Here is a 21,653-nt window from a genome sequence, read left to right as displayed (position 1 = left end):
ATTATACGCTTTAGTCGTCCATAGTTCCAGTGCTAAAAGCGCGGCATCATTACAGTTAAGAGATTAACCTGGCCCCTTGGTACCTACCCCCATGTTCATGAGTTGGCCAGAGTCAATTCGCTTGAGAACCTCTATGCGTCGTGCCCTACAATTGGAAAAGCTTCCGACTGCCTTCAGGCCTCGTTGCATCGTTGCATCGTCTCCTCGAACGCGACGAATCGCAGATATCTGAGAACCTTTAAGCTGTTCGTCAATATTCATGCGGATGGGAAAACGAGGGCTATCGTTAAAGGCTGTGGTCGTAGCGTGCACACAGCTGCGGTCAGCTGCTGGGTGAACCTTTGACGGTGATCGTGTGCAACTTTTATGCGGTATATATGCCGACATTGCCGCGGCGATTCTCTGTTATCAATAATGCCGCGGGGATTCCTCGTGCTTTTTTCCGTCCACTCTATTTACGGCGGAAAATCTATAACGGGGCAGAGGACGTGGACGCGCGGACGTGTCGGGTTATTGACTGAAACGCTCGCTCGGAAACGTCGTTACGTAAAACGTCCCCGCGTCCGCGGCTGTCACGATCGTTTCCGTCTCGAGATATCCGTCGATCTTTCGTTGATCCCTCGGGGTTTCGGAACCTTCTTGTCGCGAATCGAAACGAGAAATGCCCAGTGTCGATTCGAAATGAGGCTGAAATTCAGAGTCGTGTCGAAACGTCTCTGGTTACTTTTGGTAGCTTATTCAACTTGCTCGAGTGTTTTTAAGAGTTTTTAATCGCCTCGGTGTAAATCTCCATTCGTCAGAAGCGAATTTTGATCGTGGAACGACTCGAAAGTACGTCAGATTCAGAGTCGTATTAGTCGAAACGTCTCTGGTTACTTTTGAGGTTATTCAACTTGATCAAATCGATTTTTAAGGAGTTTTAATCGCCTCCGTGTAAATCTCTATTCTCTAGAAGCGAATTTTAATCGTGGAACGACTCGAAAGTACGTCAGATTCAGAGTCGTATTAGTCGAAACGTTTCTGGTTACTTTTGAGCTTACTTAACTTGACCAAATCGAGAATTTTTAAGAGTTTTTAATCGCCTCGGTGTAAATCTCTATTCGTCAGAAGCGAATTTTAATCGTGGAACGACTCGAAAGTACGTCAGATTCAGAGTCGTATTAGTCGAAACGTTTCTGGTTACTTTTGAGCTTACTTAACTTGACCAAATCGAGAATTTTTAAGAGTTTTTAATCGCCTCGGTGTAAATCTCTATTCGCCAGAAGCAAATTTTAATCGTGGAACGACTCGAAAGTACGTCAGATTCAGAATCGTATTGGTCAAAACGTCCCTGGTTACTTTTGATCTTACTCAACTTGATCAAATCCAGGGTTTCTAAGAGTTTTTAATCGCCTCGGTGTAAATCTCTATTCGTCAGAAGCGAATTTTGATCGTGGAACGACTCGAAAGTTCCTTGCCTCGCTGGTTGAAATGCCTTTTCGAGTTCGCGGACTCGTTCTCATTAGCCGAGTCCGTTCGAGCTGTTTCTTCAAGTTTTAAGGAAAGTGTTTCCACTCTGAAGCGACGTAACGTTACTTCCTGCTTCGCGTTTACCGATATCAGCGTTCTGCCGTTCTGTCACGTCTCTGTGTCAGTCTATATATTACGAAACGCAATATAGAAGAACGAAACTGTCGAGAGTTTTGTTTCTTATTAAAACGTTCTTTGGTGTTTCCCTTAAATTGCCTCGGGATAATAAATCACGTTGATTCGGAGAAAATTCTGTGCTTCCTCGGCATAATTCACCGATAAATTATAATTCAGAGAATCAGATTTGTTGCTCGACTTTTTGTTCTCCGCTTCTCGTGGACAGGCGAGAGTTTTACGAACACTTCGGTCGGCTGTTAAAACTCGCGCGAATGTGAAAGCGACGAGAGTTATTCGAACACGACATCCTTTTCGCCGGTCGCTGCTATTGTTCACGGAACTGTCGCGGGAAATTTCTTTTCGTCGGAACGCTGTGCGTCACGGTGCAGCCGCGACCGGAATTTACGATTCTTTACTGCGTGGCTGTCGGGTTACGAAATTCTCAGTGATTGAATGTTTGAAACTGTTTCACCCGGCCAGTGAAAAATAAAATTGGTAAAAGTTTGCCAGTATTAACGCTGAAAGTATAAAATTTATAGCAGAGAAATTCAAATGCAAGGCGCAGGAAAAAGAATTATGATATGGAGATGATTCTACGTGAGAAAATGAGTTGAAAAGAAAAAGAATAAAGCTTTTTCATCGGAGATTCCGTTTCCGAGAAAATTGAAAGAAGATTGAAAATTTCTTGGATACAGCTATGAGCGAAACTGTGCACACACAGTGAAATTTTATTAATAATATATTATTGTTATATATAATATTTTATTATATATAATAATAATATTTTATTGGGCATTTGCATGTAGAATACAAAAAAGAAAGCAACAAACTGAATTAAATATACTTGCTACCTCAAACAAGGAAATTCGTTTTCATTCTTCCTTTGTCACTCAATTGTACGAGACACACTGTATAATTCATTAAAAACCGTTCAAGTCTCTAAAAATACGCTGCAAATGTATAAATATATAAAATTACAAGTTATAAATCAGTCATTTCGATCACTTTACTGGCACTTTGGTTTTCAAACGCAATAAGCGGAGGAATCCTTAGTGAATTAATTGATCTTTGTGATAAATTGTAGGAAATTTCCTCGAGGAGAACGAGCGTTCGCCGATCGTTGCGAGACGATTAAAAAATTAATTGTACGTCGATATAAATGAATGTAATTTTTTGTTCGCAGTCTGGATGGTAGATCTTGCAAGGACGAAATATACAGGATGGGAATAGGCGCTGGATATTGCGAGGGGAACTTGAATTTCGCGACAGCCTCCGAGGATGACGAGGTTTACACCAAGAAGAAGGTGTCCAGGGTGAGTTTCAAAAATAGACCGCCCCATAAAGTCTGTACGAAACTTGTTCATTCACGCGATTCACGTGTGAAGAACCAGAAGGCCACCGAGCGAGATGCGTCGCTCGAGGAACCGGTATTTAGGCCAGCGTAGAGAAAGGTTTTCCGCGTTTTCGAATCGGGCGGTGATGCAACAGCTGGTCTCGACACCAACGACGACGGTCACGTTTCTCGAAAACGACGATTACGATATTGGAAGTGGGCGAAATTGGACTCGCCGTGACGCGTACACGTATCCTGGTCGAACTCACAAAACTTAAACCTAACCTAAATCTAATACCTAACTTTATTCTGATCGAATTTACAAGATCTGACCTAAATCTAATCTAAAGGTATTCTCTTCAAACTTACGAAACCTAAATCTAACCTAAATCTAATATCTAACTTTGTTCTGATTGAACTTGCTAACTTAAATCTAACCTGAACCTAATATCTAACTTTATTCTGATCGAATTTACAAGATCTGACCTAAATCTAGCCTAAACCTAATCTAAAGGTATTCTCCTCAAACTTACGAAACCTAAATCTAAACCTAATATCTAACTTTATCTTGATTGAACTTACAAAATTTAACTTAAACCTAACCCAAACCTAACCCAAACCTAACCTAAACCAAATATTTAACTTTATCCTGATTGAACTTACAGAATTTAACTTAAACTTAACCTAAATCTAATGTCTAACTTTATCCTGATCAAATTTACAAGATCTGACCTAAATCCAGCCTAAACCTAATCTAAAGGTATTCTCGTCAAATTTACGAAACCAAAACTTAACCTAAATCTAACCTAACCATCAAAACTTAACCTAAATCTAAACAAACCTAATATCTAACTTTATCCTCATTGAACTTACAAAATTTAACTTAAACCTAACCTAAACCAAATATCTAACTTTATCCTGATTGAATTTACAAGATCTGACCTAAACCTAGCCTAAACTTAATCTAAAGATATTCTGGTCGAACTCACAAAATCTAAACCTAACCTAAACCCAATTTGTACCGTCGAACTTATATTAACCTAAATCTAAAACTTTTTTTTCGTGGAAGAAAATCTTCATAGACACCCCGCTCCTGTTGGAAGAGAAACAGATTCTTGTTTGCCAAATTTTCACCAGTTAAAAACCTCTGCAATGGTCCATCTCAGCGCATCAGAATGAGAAGAACTCGAAACCTAACCTAAATCCAACGTTCGCTTTGAACCCAATCATTCGACTTTCGACAGATTCGTCGTTCGTTTGGTTTGGTCGACTATTCATTCACTCTCGTGGTTTCTGATTATGAGTCTGTTGTATTAAACGAGCAACGGAAAACGTGCCAGAAAACGTGGTCTCCATCGTGCCTCGAGGAATGCACCTGTTAAAGTCGTTGACGAATTACTCGGATCGTTGGCATCGTCGCGTTGTTTGGCAGTGTATCTCGGCTTTACGAGCTTCGCCAGGTGTAACGGATTCTCCGCTCGAGAGTTTCCATTAAATACGCTCGCCAGACGATGCATTTACGTGCGTCATCTCGCCTGTAAGAATTTCCTTCGTGACGTTCTTTTACGAACGATCGTGCGTCACGTAACTTTCGAAGCTGGTTTAACGATATTAACACTGGAGCCTATGTATCATGATTGGTCGAAATAACCAATTTATAATTCTTATAATTTTAAAATTTGCAACTTTTAGAAATTTTCGTAGAAACAGTGCGCTTTTTAGAGATGTAAATGTGATTCATTCTTTTTTTGTAAAATATACAGACGAAGGCTGAAATTATTGTTTACCATAAAGTTATATGTCTTCAGCATCGATACTTTGTTCCTTCTACAACTCGTTACTGACGCAAGGCTATCTTAAGACCATAGATCTATTAACTAGATAATAGACTTTATATTTTATAAATCTGTCAGACTAGAAATAGATCTATTGTACGCGTGTCGACGATTGTTGTTAGATTTAGCCATTCGCAGTTATATTCATCAGTGACGTTCTCGGCGATTCCTCCGACGAGAAGCGACGCGTGCGGCGAACTTTGACACGGCGACAGCCTCGTCGGATCCGTTCTCGTCCAAGTTCGTGTGCAACATTTACATTCGCGGTATATACACCGTCTACGCGTGCGACGGGCACGAACAAAGAGGAATCGAGTTAATTCGAAGCAAAGTCGAAGCAAGTTGTCGCGCCGTTTAAATTCGATCGTTGTACGGGTATTAGTCGAAGGAAGCCTCGCGATCGCGCGTGTTCCACTTCGCGTAGAAAGGAGAAAAAAAAACAGGGAAAAAAAAGGAAAGGGGAACAAAAAAAAGCGTGCTTGGTCAAACCTGATGGCGTGACGTGGCAACCACGATCGTTGTACGTGGTGAATGCGAAGCGACGCGGACTGTTATCTTGATAAAAGTGGTTTGATAAGGCGTAAAACGGGTGGTCGAAGAGCATCCGCTGGCACGCTCGTTCTGAATTAATATTTACACGCGACGGGCATGCGACACGCTCGTGGAACGATATCCTGTTCATTCTGCAGTTGCACCGGATCACGTGCAACGAGCACGTTCGAATCTGTGGCGTCGCGTCGCGTCGCGTCGCGTCTGGCGTCAAAAAACGCGCGTGGAACCAACGCCAGTTTTGGCAGAGGGGCTCGGCTTCGCGAGCATTAGAGCATTAGAGTGGCGCGGATGTTTCGACACGGCTTGCACAATTGCCGTTGCGTGCACTTGCGTCGTTTGCAGCCCGAGATCCACGCACGAGCGACTCCGATTCACGTGTTGCTCGCTTCGAAGAAATCCGTCCGCGAATTTTTTCCCCCCGCTCTAGCCGCGCCGGCGTCGGCGTTAATCAAATTGAGGGCTCGATCGAACCGCGAAGCAGGGAAAAAAAGCGGATGTGCGAAACAGCGCGTGGTAAGCCGCGAGTGGAAGGTTTCGTCGAGTCGGACACGCGTTAAATTATAATATATACACTGCTCACAAAAAATTGGGGGAAATGATATTTCAAAATGAATACGAAGCGATGAGAAAAAAGGAAGCATTTGATTTTCTTTTTTTTTTTTTTTTTTTTTTTATTAGACAAGAACATCTTTCGAACAGCTTTCCCTGACTTGTTGTTCGCCTTTTTTAATGTTCTGGTTTAGTAAAGAAAAATCAAACGCTTCTCTTTTTTATCGCCTCGCATTCATTTTGAAATATCCCCTAATTTTTGTGAGCGGTGTATTTTTACATTTATTTCTTGCTTTGATCATATTGAATTATTTTTCATGTTAGGCATGTTGTTCGAAGTGCAGTTGAAGGAACGTGCGCTCACATTTGAAGGAACGTGCCCGTCTCTCGGCCGTTCTTGCCGCTTTTACATAAGTCCCGCGGTATTTACGTGTAATAACATCGGTTATTAGCGAGTCGTGTACCAGTCATTGATGAAAATGCATGGAGCCACGTGGAGTCTCGCTCCGTTAATTGCGACTGAAAAATCAAAGCATGTGTTTTCATAGAATTTCACGCGCGTTTATTACTATCGCGATTGTATCTACAGTATCGAGGATATTCTATATTATGCTAGAACTACCGGTGGTGATTAAGACTGTGAAGACAAAAAAAAAAAAAAAAATAGAGAAACTTTATAACACTGAATAACGGAATTCACAAGCTTCCATTCATATATTTTATGAAAGATTATTTAAATTTTTAAAAATACACTTTTTCTGAGACGTGTGAAAGTGTAAGAAAATGTATAAATCAGAATATCGAAGAAAAATTATAAATTTGTCCTTTCGACCACTTTCGTTCGGTTCTACTGTTAAAATAATAGCAGAATAGAAATAGTAATAATAATAATAATAATAATAATAATTTCAACGTCGTTGATTTTCATAAAACTCGTCGGTTGTATCTTGAAAGACTTGTATCTTTGATACTCAGTGGTGACGATCGTCGGTTAAAAAAAAATGTACTTAAATTTGTCAAAAACAGAAAACGCGTTAATAACGACTCGCGAGAGCTAGTATGCGTGTAACTGTGTACTCGCGAAACTCCTCGATATATATATAGAATCGGTTTATTTTTAGGACGCTGAAATCTAAAATTCATCCAGTGTTATCCACCATTGTGGTCGTCGTTTCTCTTTCACGTGAACTCAAATAATAGATCACGGCGAGCGGATGCAAATCGGGACGATGCAAATGGCGTGCAACGTCGAAATTCACGAGAGAAAGAAAGAAAGAAAGAAAGAAAGACACGTGAAAATGATCGATACAGAAGCTTGGAATTTCAAGTGGCCTGCTTTCGTCGTTAAACCGTCGCCGGTATGTTAATCGGCCGGCGATATTAGAATTTCAAGAACGCCGGAGGGATTCAGTGACCCCCTAATTTTCACGCGCGACAACTTTCCAATTTCTCGTCGTGCCCGAGCACACGTTCGCATAATCGCCGTTCGCGCATTGACGGCTACTTTCGGCGTTTCTCGAAATTATGGCCACGCAGAAAGAGAAAGATCGGCATAGAAATTCATCTTCGTGTCGTTTTATATTTGACGCGACTCATCAGATTGCTCGTCGAGTTTAATTCGATTTACGAAGCAACTCGAAGGAATTCGCAGACGTCTCTGATCTCTTCGCGGTGCGCGATTTGCAGAGAGTTCCCCGTTAAAATCGGACCGACAGTTGCGAAAGTGTCGATCCGATTGGTGAACGTAAGCGCTCGCGCTTATTTTCGTGGAGACACACACACACACACACATGCATACACCAACGTGCACGCACACGGCGGCTTAAAAATAATTTATTTCGCGACCCGCTCGAAACGGCGCGACGCGTCTCTTCTCTCCTCGCCTATCCTTGACTCGATTCTACGGATCGGCGCAGAATCGAGCGCCTCCCTATATCTTCGAAATCGTCGCGACTGCCAATTTCGGTTGTCACTGCCGATACTCGGGTGAAAATCGCCCGGCTCTTTATCTCTTACGATTGCGCAACGACCGCCGTTTTCGCGTCATTACATAAACTCGATCGATCGATCGATCGATCGATCCGGTGAAAACACCGGTGACACCTTCGAAAGTCGAGTATTTTCTCTCTCTCTTTTCTCTCTTTTTTTTTTTTTTTTGTTTTTTTGAAAAATAAATTCCGTAATCGCGAAAGAGCACGCTCTCGTACTTTAGTCTCGCGATATGATTGCGCGATAAAGCGTGTTTTTCTTCCTGTTTCTTTTTTCTTCTTTTTTTTTTTTCAAGTGAAAATAGGGTGGAAAAAGGTAACCGCCTTTCGACTTGGATTCATCGCTGAATTTATCGACAAGGTTACCTATCCGATAAATAATTCGTTCTCACTGTACGAGAATATTCCACGTTGTTTTACACTTTCTTCTCCCCGTGGATTCCTTGCCAGTGCTATTGACATAGCCTGATATCTTGTTCACCTGTTTTTGACATACTTTTATTAAGTCGATTAACATCTCAGTTAAACCGTCAGATAAATCCTCGAGAAATTCATAATAAACACGACGATTGTTCTACGTTTCAGATACCTATCGAGGTATATTCGGCTGCTTTTGCTCGAGGAATTCGTTAATATTTCATTGCGCGTAATTGAGAAGATAAGAAGATTAGCGATGTTTGTATCGTACTCGAGTTGGTTCGACACGTACTTTTCCATTCTGTGGAACGATCCTGTAACTTTGACTTTCGTCCACACATGTCTAATCAATCGGAGTACGAAGAGATAAAGCGAAGGGAAAAAAGTGAGTGAGCTGTTCTTTAATTCCACCGTTTCGCTTTTCGTAATAGTTTCTTATCCAATGGATTCTTACGTGCTCGATTCCTGTTGTTCAAACTAAAATTTTACACAAGACGATCTGAAACATACATCTTACGACGAGTTACTATTAGAAAGATTTAGTTTAGATAATGTTTTAAAACATTTTAAGCGCAGATCAAGATTTAATACAATCGAGTTCGAAGATGACTAAAATTTTACACAAGAAGATCGATATTTGTAACTTTCTGAAAACTCTGCACCTTTTAATAAGACAAATAGCGAGAATTTATTTTAGCCAATTTTTTAAAATATTGGCACAGTTCAAGATCTAATACAATTAAGTCTATGACTAAAATTTTGCATAACAAGATCGATATTGGCAACTTTGTGAGACATATACCTCTTGATACGACAAATACACAGGATTTATTTCAGCCAATTTTCCAAAAGATTGATACAATTCAGATTACAGTACAAGAAATTTAAATTGAAAGATGACGAAACTTTACATAAGAAGATCGATATTTTAATATAATTTTCTAATATTCATAATATTTTACAATATTTATAAAATTATATTTTATAATATTCATAATATTTTATAATATTTATAAAATTATATTTTATAATATTCATAATATTTTATAATATTTATAAAATTATATTTTATAATATTCATAATATTTTATAATATTTATAAAATTATAATATTACTTTTTAATAATATTTATAATATTTTATAATATTTATAAAATTATAATATTACTTTTTAATAATATTTATAATATTTTATAATATTTTCTCGCTTTTCATAATAATTCCTTATTTGACAGATTCTTACGTACTCGATTCGTGTTATTCGAAACGAAAACTTTGCAAAGACCAAAGTTTAACACACATCTTTTAATACAACAAATGTTCAGGAATTTTCAATCAAATTTTCCGAAAGATTCGGGATTGGAGTGCAATCAAGAGATGATTAAAGTTTCACGTAAGAAGATCAATACTTACAACGAATACTCGGGACGAATACTTTTATATTTTAGCCAATTTTCCAAAAGATTGAGGATACAATGAAAATTACGAGACAATTACTGGTAGCTTTCGGAGCAGAGTTTAGCAAACGCAAGGCTCTTCGGGGAGAGTTTCCCAGAAGTATCGTTTGTACGCGAGTCTCTCTCGTGCGTCGCGGATGTGCTCGATGGGACGAACGTGATTTTCACATCACGGCCCTAACGCGATTCACGCGGGGAATATACCTGACTGGATTCTCGGTCATGGCTTCGGCAGTGAGTCAGGGCCTCGATACAGCTTTTACGTCATCGGATGTGTACCACGGGCCAATGACGATCCTCAAACGCGTACCGCAATGCTTGCGTTTTTGAACCGTCCAAGATTAGGCGATGCTTCGGGTTCGCTGGTTATCGGTCCCTCTCTTCCATCAAGAGGAATATTTCGAGGGATTGTCCGCGTGTTAAATGCATTGCCGTGGCTATAAGTACTTGTTTTGCTCAACTCCTTCACCATCGACGTCTCTTTCATCGACTTGTGTTGCGTATCTTCCTGTTGAAGAAAAACAAGCGGAGAAGTTTACCATAAGTTTTATATACCGTCTAAGAGTGTCAGGGTTCTTCTTTCGACACAAAGATGTTTTTCATTGACAGTGCAAACATATTTTTCTTCGTCAAAATCGTCAGTCCGCGTCGAACAGCTTACAGTTGCAACGTGGTAATAATTATGCTACGATGGTCGTATTGTACGATTGAACTGTTCCATCGACAATTTTATGAATTTTAATAATTTAATAAGAGAAGGATATTATTTTCATGGAGTGTATTATTTTTATTATCAATGAGGAGAGTGACACTGATCGTTCACAGTAAAATCGACACTATTTCCCGTACTTTTGATCGAACGTTTTGTATTTAATGTATAAACGAGTTGGAAGTTTGAAAGTGGAAGTTATACGAGTGTGCGAAGGAAGCGAAATGCAGACTAGGATAGACTTGATTCTAAACATGTCGTATAGTGAATCGAAAAAGCATTGGCACGCCTGATGTTCTGAAAATAAACGACATATTAACAGAATTTCCATTACAATACAGAAGCAATAGTAATTACAACAATAATGCAAGAAACATAAAAATTCGAGAGCCAGAAGAAACCGTAATTCCTCCAATGCTTAATCTACATTTAATGGTATCTAGCGTTGTTGGAAAAACTATAAAACATCCTTCTTGTAAATGCTGGAATTTTATCGAATGACATCGCTCGTCTAGAAATCATTGGAAATATTTCACATCCTCTTCAAGTGCACGGTAAAAAAAAAAAAAAAAAAAAAACTCCCACATAAATAACTCTCGTCAATTTACTACAAGATTTTTTATAAATGTTTTTTCACTGGTTCGAAGACAAGCTATTCTTTCCTAAGTCGACAACACATTCCAACAGGATATTTTATTAGAAAAGAATTGTCTCGTAGCTTCTCCAATAACATTCCGCCATTAAATATAGATCAAGCATCGGAATTACAATGTCCCTCGAATTTTATATTTATACTGTTATTGTATTACATTTATATGTGCATTATTATATTTACATTCATTTTATCGTATTATATCATCACCGTGCAAAGTATTTTTGCACGTAGCGAAATTATTTATGGAAATGCATCTCCTTAACGTGTCATTTGCTTTTCACGAAGATACCGCGAGAAAGTAAAAAGAAAAAAAGAAAAAAGAAAAGTAGGTTTGCAAATATATTACTTTTTTTCTGGCCCGGCGTATTTTTTCTTTTTTTTTTTTTTTTTTCCTTCTCGTTACTCATTTCCTCGTGTTGCAAGAAGCGAAAATAAATAACGTTTTATCACTCGCCGGAGGATACTTACGCGGATTTACATTTTCATGGATGGACAAAAATAACTGTATATTTCCTTGCTTATATGCAACGTCTTCTATTCACTGTGTTTCCCACGAGCAGCCGCGTTCGTTGTCGGTAGATTTTCCGTCTGACTTGCACGTGACAGACTCGAGATAATTCGAGTCACGCGCCTCAGCCAAGCTATCCGCGACTTCGCGGAGTGTAAACGTTCGTCGAAGAAAAACCTGTTTCGCGTAGCGTGACGAAAGACTTTAGTCTGGAAAACTAACGCTCGAGGCCTCGTCCATTTCGATGGGACGCTTCATTTTCATCAATGCTTGCGATTCCAAACGATCGCGATCGCTTATAAAACGGAGCAACGTGGCCAGAAAATCGTTTCGCCCCCTCTCTCTTTCTCTCTCTCTCTCTCTCGAGAAAAAAAAAGTAGCGACGATGATTATCAGTGACCCAAATAATGGCCGCAACGGCGTAGAAACGATGCGCGTCGACTTATCCGTGTTCAAGAGCCGCGACTTCCCTTGCGTCGTCGAAACACGTACCGTCGTCGTGACAAATGTGAATCGTTGTATCTTTGCGATCTAAACTAACAAAATTTTGATTTCTTTCGATTTATTCCGGCCTTTGCGACGGGCGATAGCCAGACAAAAGGTTTAGCTGAATATAATTTCCAAAAGTCTGTAGCTGAGATTGTGAGTACGGCAAGGTTCTTCTATTTATAGGTGAATATAATTACATCTCAGTATGATACTTATAGTTGTTCAAAGTTTTATAAAATTAAAAATTTATATTTATAAATTAATATATATTATTATATATATATATTAATTTATATTTATAAATTAATATAAATTTTATGTTAATTTTAATTAAATTTTGATATATTTTAAAATTTTTAAAAATGAAACATTACAAATGTGTGTAGGAAAAATATTTTTTTTATGACGAATTTACAGATGCATAAAATTTACAAATTAACTTGTAGTAGCATTTAACATTAACATTTTTACATATTTGTTTTACACAATTTGCGTGATATGTATCAACAACTTGAAACATAAAATATGTTATAGTAAATGAAAACATAATAACGGGTTCAACAATATCATTCGATATTTAATAATATAATATTTTTCTTCTTCTAGCGTGATATTTGATAAATAGCCATCTGGTGTGTTATGTAAGTCATTATGGCTAGGTGTGGCGCCAATTTTGAAAAATGACTCAGCACTACGTTTCCCATTCGCGAAAGTTATTCATATTCTGCTTTTTGTCGTTCCTTTTTGTGCGGCGATACTCTCGACGCTCCTTGATTTTCTCAGCCGATGTATCTTTCGTCGATGAGAAATTCGAAAATTCGCCGTCTGTCGTTGAAGTTAATTTTCTAGCGTCGATAACGGCGACTGTATTCCGATATTTCTCAAAATAGAACGGCACGATCGAACAAAACGATCGTCACTCGACTCGAGTGCGTCGCTCGACTGTTACGGATCGCACAATATAGTTTTACGGAGCATTTCTAAACCGTGAGGCTATAAGCGAGATCACCGCAGAGAGAGAGAGAAAGAGAGAGAGAGAGAGAGAGAGAGAGTAACCTTAGATATCGTGTAATTTCATAGTTTCGCGCTAAATATAGCCGACTGAATTAAAAGGTCATGAAATTGTATCGTGGCGTAAGTCCACGCTAAGCGAACGAATTTTCTAGCCGAGTTGAATACAACTCTTTCTCGTAACGTGCGACACACACAGATGCAGGGCGTTATCTCGTCGGTTCATTCGTCATACCGCACGTGTTGCACGTTGCATGTCACTGATTTGTCTCGCACACGATGCCATCTAGTCACCGATTAGCTAAATTCTCATTATACTTCAGTAAAATTCCCTTTCCTCAGAGAGAAACAGCTGGCGTTTTCCACTCCTGTTGTTTTATATTTCCAATCTCTCGTCTCTTATCTCTCTCTCTCTCTCTGTCGCTTTTTCAAATTTAATTAACACTAGAACTACCGACGACTAAAGCACAAAATTTCCATCAAAGACATTAATCTCTTGTGCTAGAATGACGTACTATGCAGAGTATCGAGAATCTTGGCCCGAAAATTGCAATATTCTCTCAGTTTCAAGTATAACCCAGGCGAAAGAAATAGTAAATTTATTACTTTTGATTAATTTCTATCCAGTGATATCATGCCGCGACGGGTTCAAAAGAAAAAAAGAAAGCGACGGATTGTTGTATACGGTTCGGTGACTCGTTATGGTCCGCAATCGGTGGTCAAAGTGAAAGAACCAGAAAATCTTTACATAATACAACAGGGTATACAAGTATCTATGTATTTTACAAAGAATCATTCGAGTATTCTAATATTTATATAATATTTGTATTAAGAAGGGTATACAAGTATCTATGTATTACAAAGAATCATTCGAGTATTCTAATATTTATATAATATTTGTATTAAGAATCATTCGAATACCCTGATATTTTTTTTTTTTTTTTCATTTATCATTCGAGTCTCCGGAAATACACTATTTTACTTCTACAAAATGTCTAATTAAAAATTATTGATCATTCTTGGTATCATTTCGGCGTTAATTTCGCTGAGAGAATATAAATGTTCACAATGGAATGAAGAAAACGTGCATTACGGCAGACTCGTTTGAATTGCCAACAATACGCAATGAATTACCAATATTCCCGGTATCGCCGTATGGACAGCCGTCGTTCGTAGTATATAGAAATATACGGACCAATGAATCATTCGTCGATAGCGTTTGTTTACTTTGGCTTGTAACCGAGTACTTGTTGTTTTATCTTGGCGACGTATTGAAAAGTCGGAGCGACGTTAAATTATCGATCACGATAAACGAGCGGCGGCGGCGGTATGGTGTTTTTCGCCGGCAGCCGCAGCGACAACAGGCCTCCGCCGCGTTCCTTATCGTTGCACGAAAGCTGTGGAGGGAGGGAGAATTCGTATTCTCGGTGTCACGTGTTTCGTCGGAGTTTTTATTACGATCGAACGGGAGCGTCACGAGGGCTTGACGTAGACGTAACGATTGTTATGAGCTTTCTGCGAATGAGACGTAAGTGCGTCGTTGTAGGGATTATCTTTCGGGTCTTGGACTTCGCGCGGTGCCATTAAAACCGACGTCGATAACGGAGCTTTCTCGATAACCGATCGGAGGTTAATCGCATTACTAGACAGCGTCACGATGCAGATTTTCGATTCTGGTAAATATATTGCTGCCGCCCGGCTCCCCGTAGTTGGACTTTAACACCGTACCCTATCGCGTTCCTTCAACCGCCGCTTCTTCACGATCTATTAATAAACCGTGCTCTTTTTCCATTTCAATTCACCACGGTCTTTCGTTTTATTTTTCACGCGCGGCCTTTTATATAAGGACAGCGAACGAAACGGACTGCCATGCTTCTGCGAATTTCTGTCTGACGCGCGCGATCGAATATGACGTTGCGATATGTTGGATTCTATACGTTCAATTGAATTAATTAATATTAGAACTACCGAAATGAAACGGCGTGTTTTTTTTTTATAATTTTTCGTATAATATATATATCTCTGTCGTGTTACAAAGTTTCTCTATTCTTTTGCCTTCAATGTCTCCGATCGAGATTTTATGCTTTAATCGTCAGTGGTTCTAGTGTTAATGTCTAAAAGTGTCCTCCAATTCTAATAATTCTTAAACGTTAGAACTACCAAAGTAATTGAAAATGAACAATTTGCAATTTTTGTTAGAAATTTATGGATACACAAAGCAGCGTATATTTAGCGATTTAAATAATTTTTCGTAAAATACATCTCTGTCGTGTTACAAAGTTTCTCTACTCTTTTGCCTTCAATGTCTCCGGTGGAGATTTTATGCTTTAATCGTCAGTGGTTCTAGTGTTAATGTCTAAAAGTGTCCTCCAATTCTAATAATTCTTAAACGTTAGAACTACCAAAGTAATTAAAATGAACAATTTGCAATTTTTGTTAGAAATTTATGGATACACAAAGCAGCGCATATTTAGCGATTTAAATAATTTTTAGGTAAAATGTACAAACAAACGCCCGTGTGCTCCATCACACAAAGTATTATAAAGTTGTTCCGTTTCTTTCACGTTAATGTCCCTGGAATGGAAATTTTGTGTTTCAATCGGCGGCAGTTCCAGTGTTAATCATTGCAAATTCCCGTATACTCGTGGAAACTGATTATGATTTATGGCCGTGGTAGAAATAATACGTGACCAGTTGCGTCAGGGTTGGCTAAAAACAGCACGTGCCCATTCACAACGCGTTCGGTCACATGTTTGTTCTCATAAATGCACTTTTCGCAGTCAACGTGATCATCCGTCCCCCTGTTAAGGACATTAGATAGGCGGTACGACACGCGCGAAAAGAGATGCTCCGTGTGTAAATAAAATTTCCATGACAAACTATTATGACAGTTTTATCAATAGGATAGAATAGAGAATCCGATCTTCGATTCGAACACGTTCGAGTTGGACGAAATCTTTCGTGTCTTCTAATTTATAATCTTTCGTTTGTTCGTTTTAAACAGCTCAGCGTCTGAAGCTTCTTCTCCTTTTCTTCTTATCACTCGCTCTACGTCACGCGGTAGATTCCTCGCGGTTGAATTTCTACGTTTCCGGGTACCGACGACGGTGGAAAACACGTTTCGCAACAGTGTCTTAAAATCAACGACTCGTGTGCTTCTTGTCTTCTTGTTTTCGATGTCTGCTTAAGCGAGTTGGATAATTTTCTGTCTCGTAATATCTTTTACAATTATGCGCGATTGTGCACACGAGTAGTTTAATATAACCAGAGGTCGAAACTGGTAAAATGATTGTGCCCGGCCTTGTGTGTCACGTATAATTTCTTAATTGAAAAAAGAAGGAAATGGAAAAAAAAATTTTAGTATGCATCAAGTTAGTTAATTTTAGACGTGACACGAGAGAACAACGAACAGGAGATTGTGTCGAATAAAATTTTTTTTCTTCTCTGATTATTTAAACTCTGTTCCTTTTATAAGAAATTATAAAATTTATAATTTATTTATAAGATAAATTATTGATATAATTTACTCATAATAAAATTTATTTATAAGAGCTCTATTTCTTTCGACGAAGTTTTAAATGCAAACACTTTATTCTACTTTTTTTTTTTTTTTTTGACTTATTTCTGCACGTGTTTATTATTTCTTCCACATTTATAATTAGCTAAATTCAAGTTTAATCAATTTTCACGTTCTATTTTCTCGAAGAAATTTCGTTCTGTCCCCTCCTCTTGTTATTTCTTTCATGTTTTACTCGGACTCTGCGCAAGAAGCCTAACGCTTCCGTTACGTTGAATAGTTGATCGATCCAGCAGAGCGGATCGCAACAAATTTTCTAGCTAATGCGAGCGATTGTCGATCAACGGATAAGACACATTGTTGAAGCGGTACTTTCTTACGTCTGAAATACATACATACATACATGTAAACGCATCGTACGATGCTTACAGCTTTCGTTTGTTATTACCAGCCGTTGCGAGGCTGCTAGATCCGGTGGTACCCGGTTATCGTTTAAAAAACACCACGAGGTTAAGCGTTTGCCGATAAACTTTGGTCATAACACAGGCTTCGATGTCAGCCGCAAAGTTCTCGCCGGTCCGGTTATATCCGGAATGTCGATAACTCGACCCCGTTAATGCGGTTCCCCGGCGATTTTTTCACGATCCGGCTCCTTTCCCGGATCGCTCCGTTCCCGCTGCCGCGTCTCGTCCAAACGGCAGAAACTTCGAAGTCGAGGGTCAACGAGCAATTCTTGATTACAGTTCGCTGTACCGTGCCTCTATCATCGCAATAACGTTCGTTCGACAATGCTTGGCGACCACGAACTGCCAAGCCACTCGGCTCATTTCGACAGGATCGTCATTTTTTTATTTTCATCTTCGCCGTTCAGTTGTCACGATAACTCGATATTTGACTAATTTCTTTTAACGTCTATCTCGTGTAATTTATGTTAACGAGAATTATTTTTTTTTTTTTCTTTCGAAAATCTTCGCCGTTCAATTGTCACGATAATTCGATATTTGACAAATTTCTTTTAACGTCTATCTCGTGTAATTTATGTTAACGAGATTTATTTATTTTTTTTTTTCTTTCGAAAATCTTCGCCGTTGAATTGTCACGCTTTGTTTAACGATAATTTTCGATATTTGGCAAATTTCTTTTAACGTCTATCTCGTGTAATTTACGTCAGTGAGAATTATTCTTTTTCTGAAGATCTTCGTTGTTGAATTGTCGCGATTTGTTTGACGATAATTTTCGATATTTGGCAAATTTCTTTTAACATCTATCTCGTGTAATTTAGATCAATAAGAATTATTCTTTTTTTTTTTTTTAATCTGTGCCGTTGAATTTTCACGATTTGTTTGACGATAATTTTCGATATTTGGCAAATTTTTTTTAACGTCAATCTCGTGTAATTTACGTCAATGAGAATTATTCTTTTTTTTGAAAATCTTCGTTGTTAAATTGTCACGATTTGTTTAACGATAATTTTCGATATTTGGCAAATTCCTTTTAACGTCCATCTCGTGTAATTTACGTCAATAAGAATTTTTTTTTTTTTTTGAAAATCTCTGCCGTTGAATTTTCACGATTTGTTTGACGATAATTCGATTATTTGACAAACTTCTTTTAACATCTGTTTAATTTTTACGTCAATAAGAATTATTTATCAACTACGTCAAAATATTTCGTCTTTGTGAATCTCGTTCGTATCTTCTTGAAATAAATCTGCAATGCAATTTTCACTTATCGGGAGGCGAGACACACCAGTTTCCATCGTTCGAGTTCCAACACAACTGCAGATTTTCCTAAAATACGATTCCGGCGAACGCCGCCAAGTGGTAAAACGCTTGGCCAGCCTCCACGGTCCGCGGTCCCGTGGCACCCGTTGAAAAATAATTTACTCCAACTGTCGCGTGTGTCACGTGCGCGGTTGCCCGCGGACCGGTACGTGTATCTGGTTCAAGGCAGTATCTTGTCGTGCTCCTACATATTTTTCTTTTTCTTTTTTTTTTTTTTTCCTCCCCGCCCATAGTGTCTGCATATCGCTGCATCGGGCAAGTTCAAATCGGCGTATATCGCGGACACGAACAACAACCGTGAAGAAAATTGCCCACGGAAGAGAATTCCGCTGGCTGGGGGCTTCCTCGGTGGAACGTGTTTTCTCACGTGTTGGGTGTTATGCGTCGCGTTTGCAACACGTGATAGCGGCGGCGCGGCGTCATCGTCGAGGCGGCATCTCCCTCCTCGTTAAAGGAACGTAAGCGCCGCCGGCTGTGGATCGCAGTCGTCGCCGTGCCATATCGGAGCACGCATAGCCTGTTATGAGCTTCGCGCTGTTTCCGCCGCATCGCATCGAAACCAGTCGTCTCGTCGTCATTCGTCTCGCGTTATCCACGGTGTATATTCTACTATTTTCGTCGGTTACGTTCCTTTCCCTCTCCTAGCGACGAGTATGCGGTAGCTCTTTCTTTTTTTCTTACGTCGTCAATCGGTCATCGTCAGAGACATATCGATTGTGAAACAGACAGTTTCTTTCCGCTCGAGTGTGGATATTAAAAAGGCCGGATATATTCGTCGAGTGACGAGTGTTTGAAAAGGGGTGGCGATTCGCGCGACACTGCGAGATATACGTACGAGTCTCAGGCTTCAAATTCAATTTCCAAGAGGACGCCTAGCCGAGCTGTTCGGGCGAGTGATTGCACCTGGAAACGGAGCAGAGATACAACGTGTTACCTGTCGCGCGTTCTTCTTCCGTTACGGGCACCATGGTGACGCACAGCATGGACAATATTCTGAACATGCAATATTACCCTGCGAACAGCCACGTTGATACGGCAGCGCACTCGCCGCCGATGAGGAAAAGGCGCTGCTTAAACAAAGAGGTGACATTTCCACTCTCCCAGATCCACTGATTTTCCTCCTACCTATCTAATCTCTTTGCAGTTGATCCAACCTCTTGGAAAGTTCAGTTTTATCTCTTCGTCTCACTTCAAATCTCGAAATTAAATTTAATTCTCAAGAATTGTACAATACTCGTCTCGACAGCTTGAGAAACTGTGGAATTTAACCCCTTTGCACAGTTGGTCCAACCTCTTGAAAAGTTCAGTTTTATCTGACTTTAGATCTCGAAGATTCTCAAAAATTGTACAATACTGTCTCGACAGCTTGAGAACCTGTGGAATTTGTCAGAAATTTTCGAGAATCTAATCTCTATGCAGTTAGTCCAACCTCTTGAAAAGTTTCATCTCTTCGTCTTACTTCAGGTCTCGAAGATTCTCAAAAATTGTACAATACTCGTCTCGACAGCTTGAGAAACTGTGGAATTTATTCCCTTTGCAGTTGGTCCAACCTCTTGAAAAGTTCAGTTTCATCTCACTTCAGATCTCAAAGATTCTCAAAAATTGTACAACACTGTCTCGACAGCTTGAGAAACTGTGGAATTTGCCAGAAATGTTCGAGAATCTAATCCCTTTGCAGTTAGTCCAACTTCTTGAAAAGTTCAGTTTCATCTGACTTCAGATCTCAAAGATTTTCAAAAGTTGTACAATAATCGACTCGACAGCTTGAGAAACTGTGGAATTTGCCAGAAATGTCCGAGTAAATATATTCGAGTAAATAACAGATGAAAATTGCGAGACATCTAACTGCAGAGTGACATCTAACAAATACCCATTAGTTTCCTCTTCGTCGCAATGCAAACTGAACTTTTGTCAAGTGCAGACTCTCTGCGTTCCATCATTGAACGTGTACGTTACTTGCGATCATAACGAAATTATCATCAGCCGTGTGTAACCGCGTACTTGTTAATTATGTCGCGAGAACAATCGAAATTTTTGAGCGACGTGTTTATTCCCGTTCGTTTTCTGTTCTAGCAAGATCCGATGTCTCACAGGATTATCGAGAAACGGAGGAGGGATCGTATGAACAACTGTCTGGCCGATTTGAGCAGGCTCATACCGGCCGAGTACTTGAAGAAAGGTCGAGGAAGAGTGGAGAAGACCGAGATCATCGAGATGGCCATTCGCCACATGAAGCATCTGCAAGGTCTTCGGCAAGGTACGAGTTAGATCAATGAAAATAAAAAAAAAAAAAATATACAAAATTGCCAATTAACGACGCAGAGCCTTGGCCTTCTAATTTTTTATTAACTCTGATATTAATCCAGAATATCTTTCGATATTTTTTAAAAACATTGTCGCTCCTCTTTCGTTTAAATAGTTCGAATTAAATTTGTTCCAATCGAGGAGTAGAAATAAATAAATTTACGCGAACAACAATGCCAGAAATCGGCAGAGAACGAAATTTCCTGCAAGGATGAGAGGCATATCTGGGTTAATTTCATTAAATGGCCTGATGCTTAATGTTGAGAAAGCAACGTTCGTGCCAAAGCACTTGCGACTTTATCTAGGATGCCAAAGCTTGTAGCGCGCGTCCCGATTACGAATGCAAATAGTTCGTCGTATATTTATAATAAACGGGCGAGTAAAGCTTCTTCGAAATCGCAGAATCGAAACATCCTGCCGTGACGTCAGTTCACACTCACCCTGAGGACAGTGTGGACAGTGTCTCGCACTCGACCATCGCGTCCACCGCGGCCGAACACTACAGGCTGGGCTTTCAGGAGTGCCTCAGCGAAACCATGCATTTCCTCGTGGAGGTGGAGGGTTTCTTTGCCAGAGACTCGTTGTGCGTTCAACTGATCAACCATCTGCAGCAGCATTGCGAGAAGATCTTGGCTACCAGTGAGTAAAATATATTGTATATAATTATATTGATATAATATTACATGTCATTCAGCATTAATTATTAATTATTGTACAAGTAATTATATTAATATAATATTTATATTATGTGTGTATATTAATGTAATTAGATTATATTATTTGCGAATTATTTGCGAATTGTTTACGTGAAATTTATATCATATTAATATAATTATACATTAAATTAACATACATTGTTTGCGAATTGTTTACGCGAAATATTAATATAATCATATTATATATGTTATATATAGTTAAT

The 21,653-nt window shown here is 39.1% G+C and overlaps 1 protein-coding gene across 4 annotated transcripts in view; it reads left to right on the top strand.

The window, feature by feature from the left end:
- LOC122527354 (transcription factor cwo) overlaps window positions 1-21,653 on the top strand; it is a 55,220-nt gene that overhangs the window by 31,093 nt on the left and 2,474 nt on the right. For 2 of the 4 annotated variants that reach the window (XM_043651458.1, XM_043651457.1), the window contains exons 2-4: window positions 2,810-2,939; window positions 20,504-20,687; window positions 21,137-21,373. In XM_043651458.1, the coding sequence (XP_043507393.1) occupies window positions 2,810-2,939; window positions 20,504-20,687; window positions 21,137-21,373 (551 nt within the window). Of the gene's footprint in view, window positions 1-2,809; window positions 2,940-18,904; window positions 19,514-20,503; window positions 20,688-21,136; window positions 21,374-21,653 lie in introns of those variants that run through there. The other 2 variants (XM_043651459.1, XM_043651460.1) reach the window with 2 other exon arrangements.

Source organism: Frieseomelitta varia, unplaced genomic scaffold (assembly GCF_011392965.1).
Source record: "Frieseomelitta varia isolate USP_RPSP 00005682 unplaced genomic scaffold, Fvar_1.2 scaffold_215, whole genome shotgun sequence".
In the NCBI taxonomy this organism is placed as follows: Eukaryota; Metazoa; Arthropoda; class Insecta; order Hymenoptera; family Apidae; genus Frieseomelitta; species Frieseomelitta varia.
The sequence above is the reverse complement of the archived record's forward strand: the minus strand, read 5'-3'. Positions and strand labels throughout refer to the sequence as shown.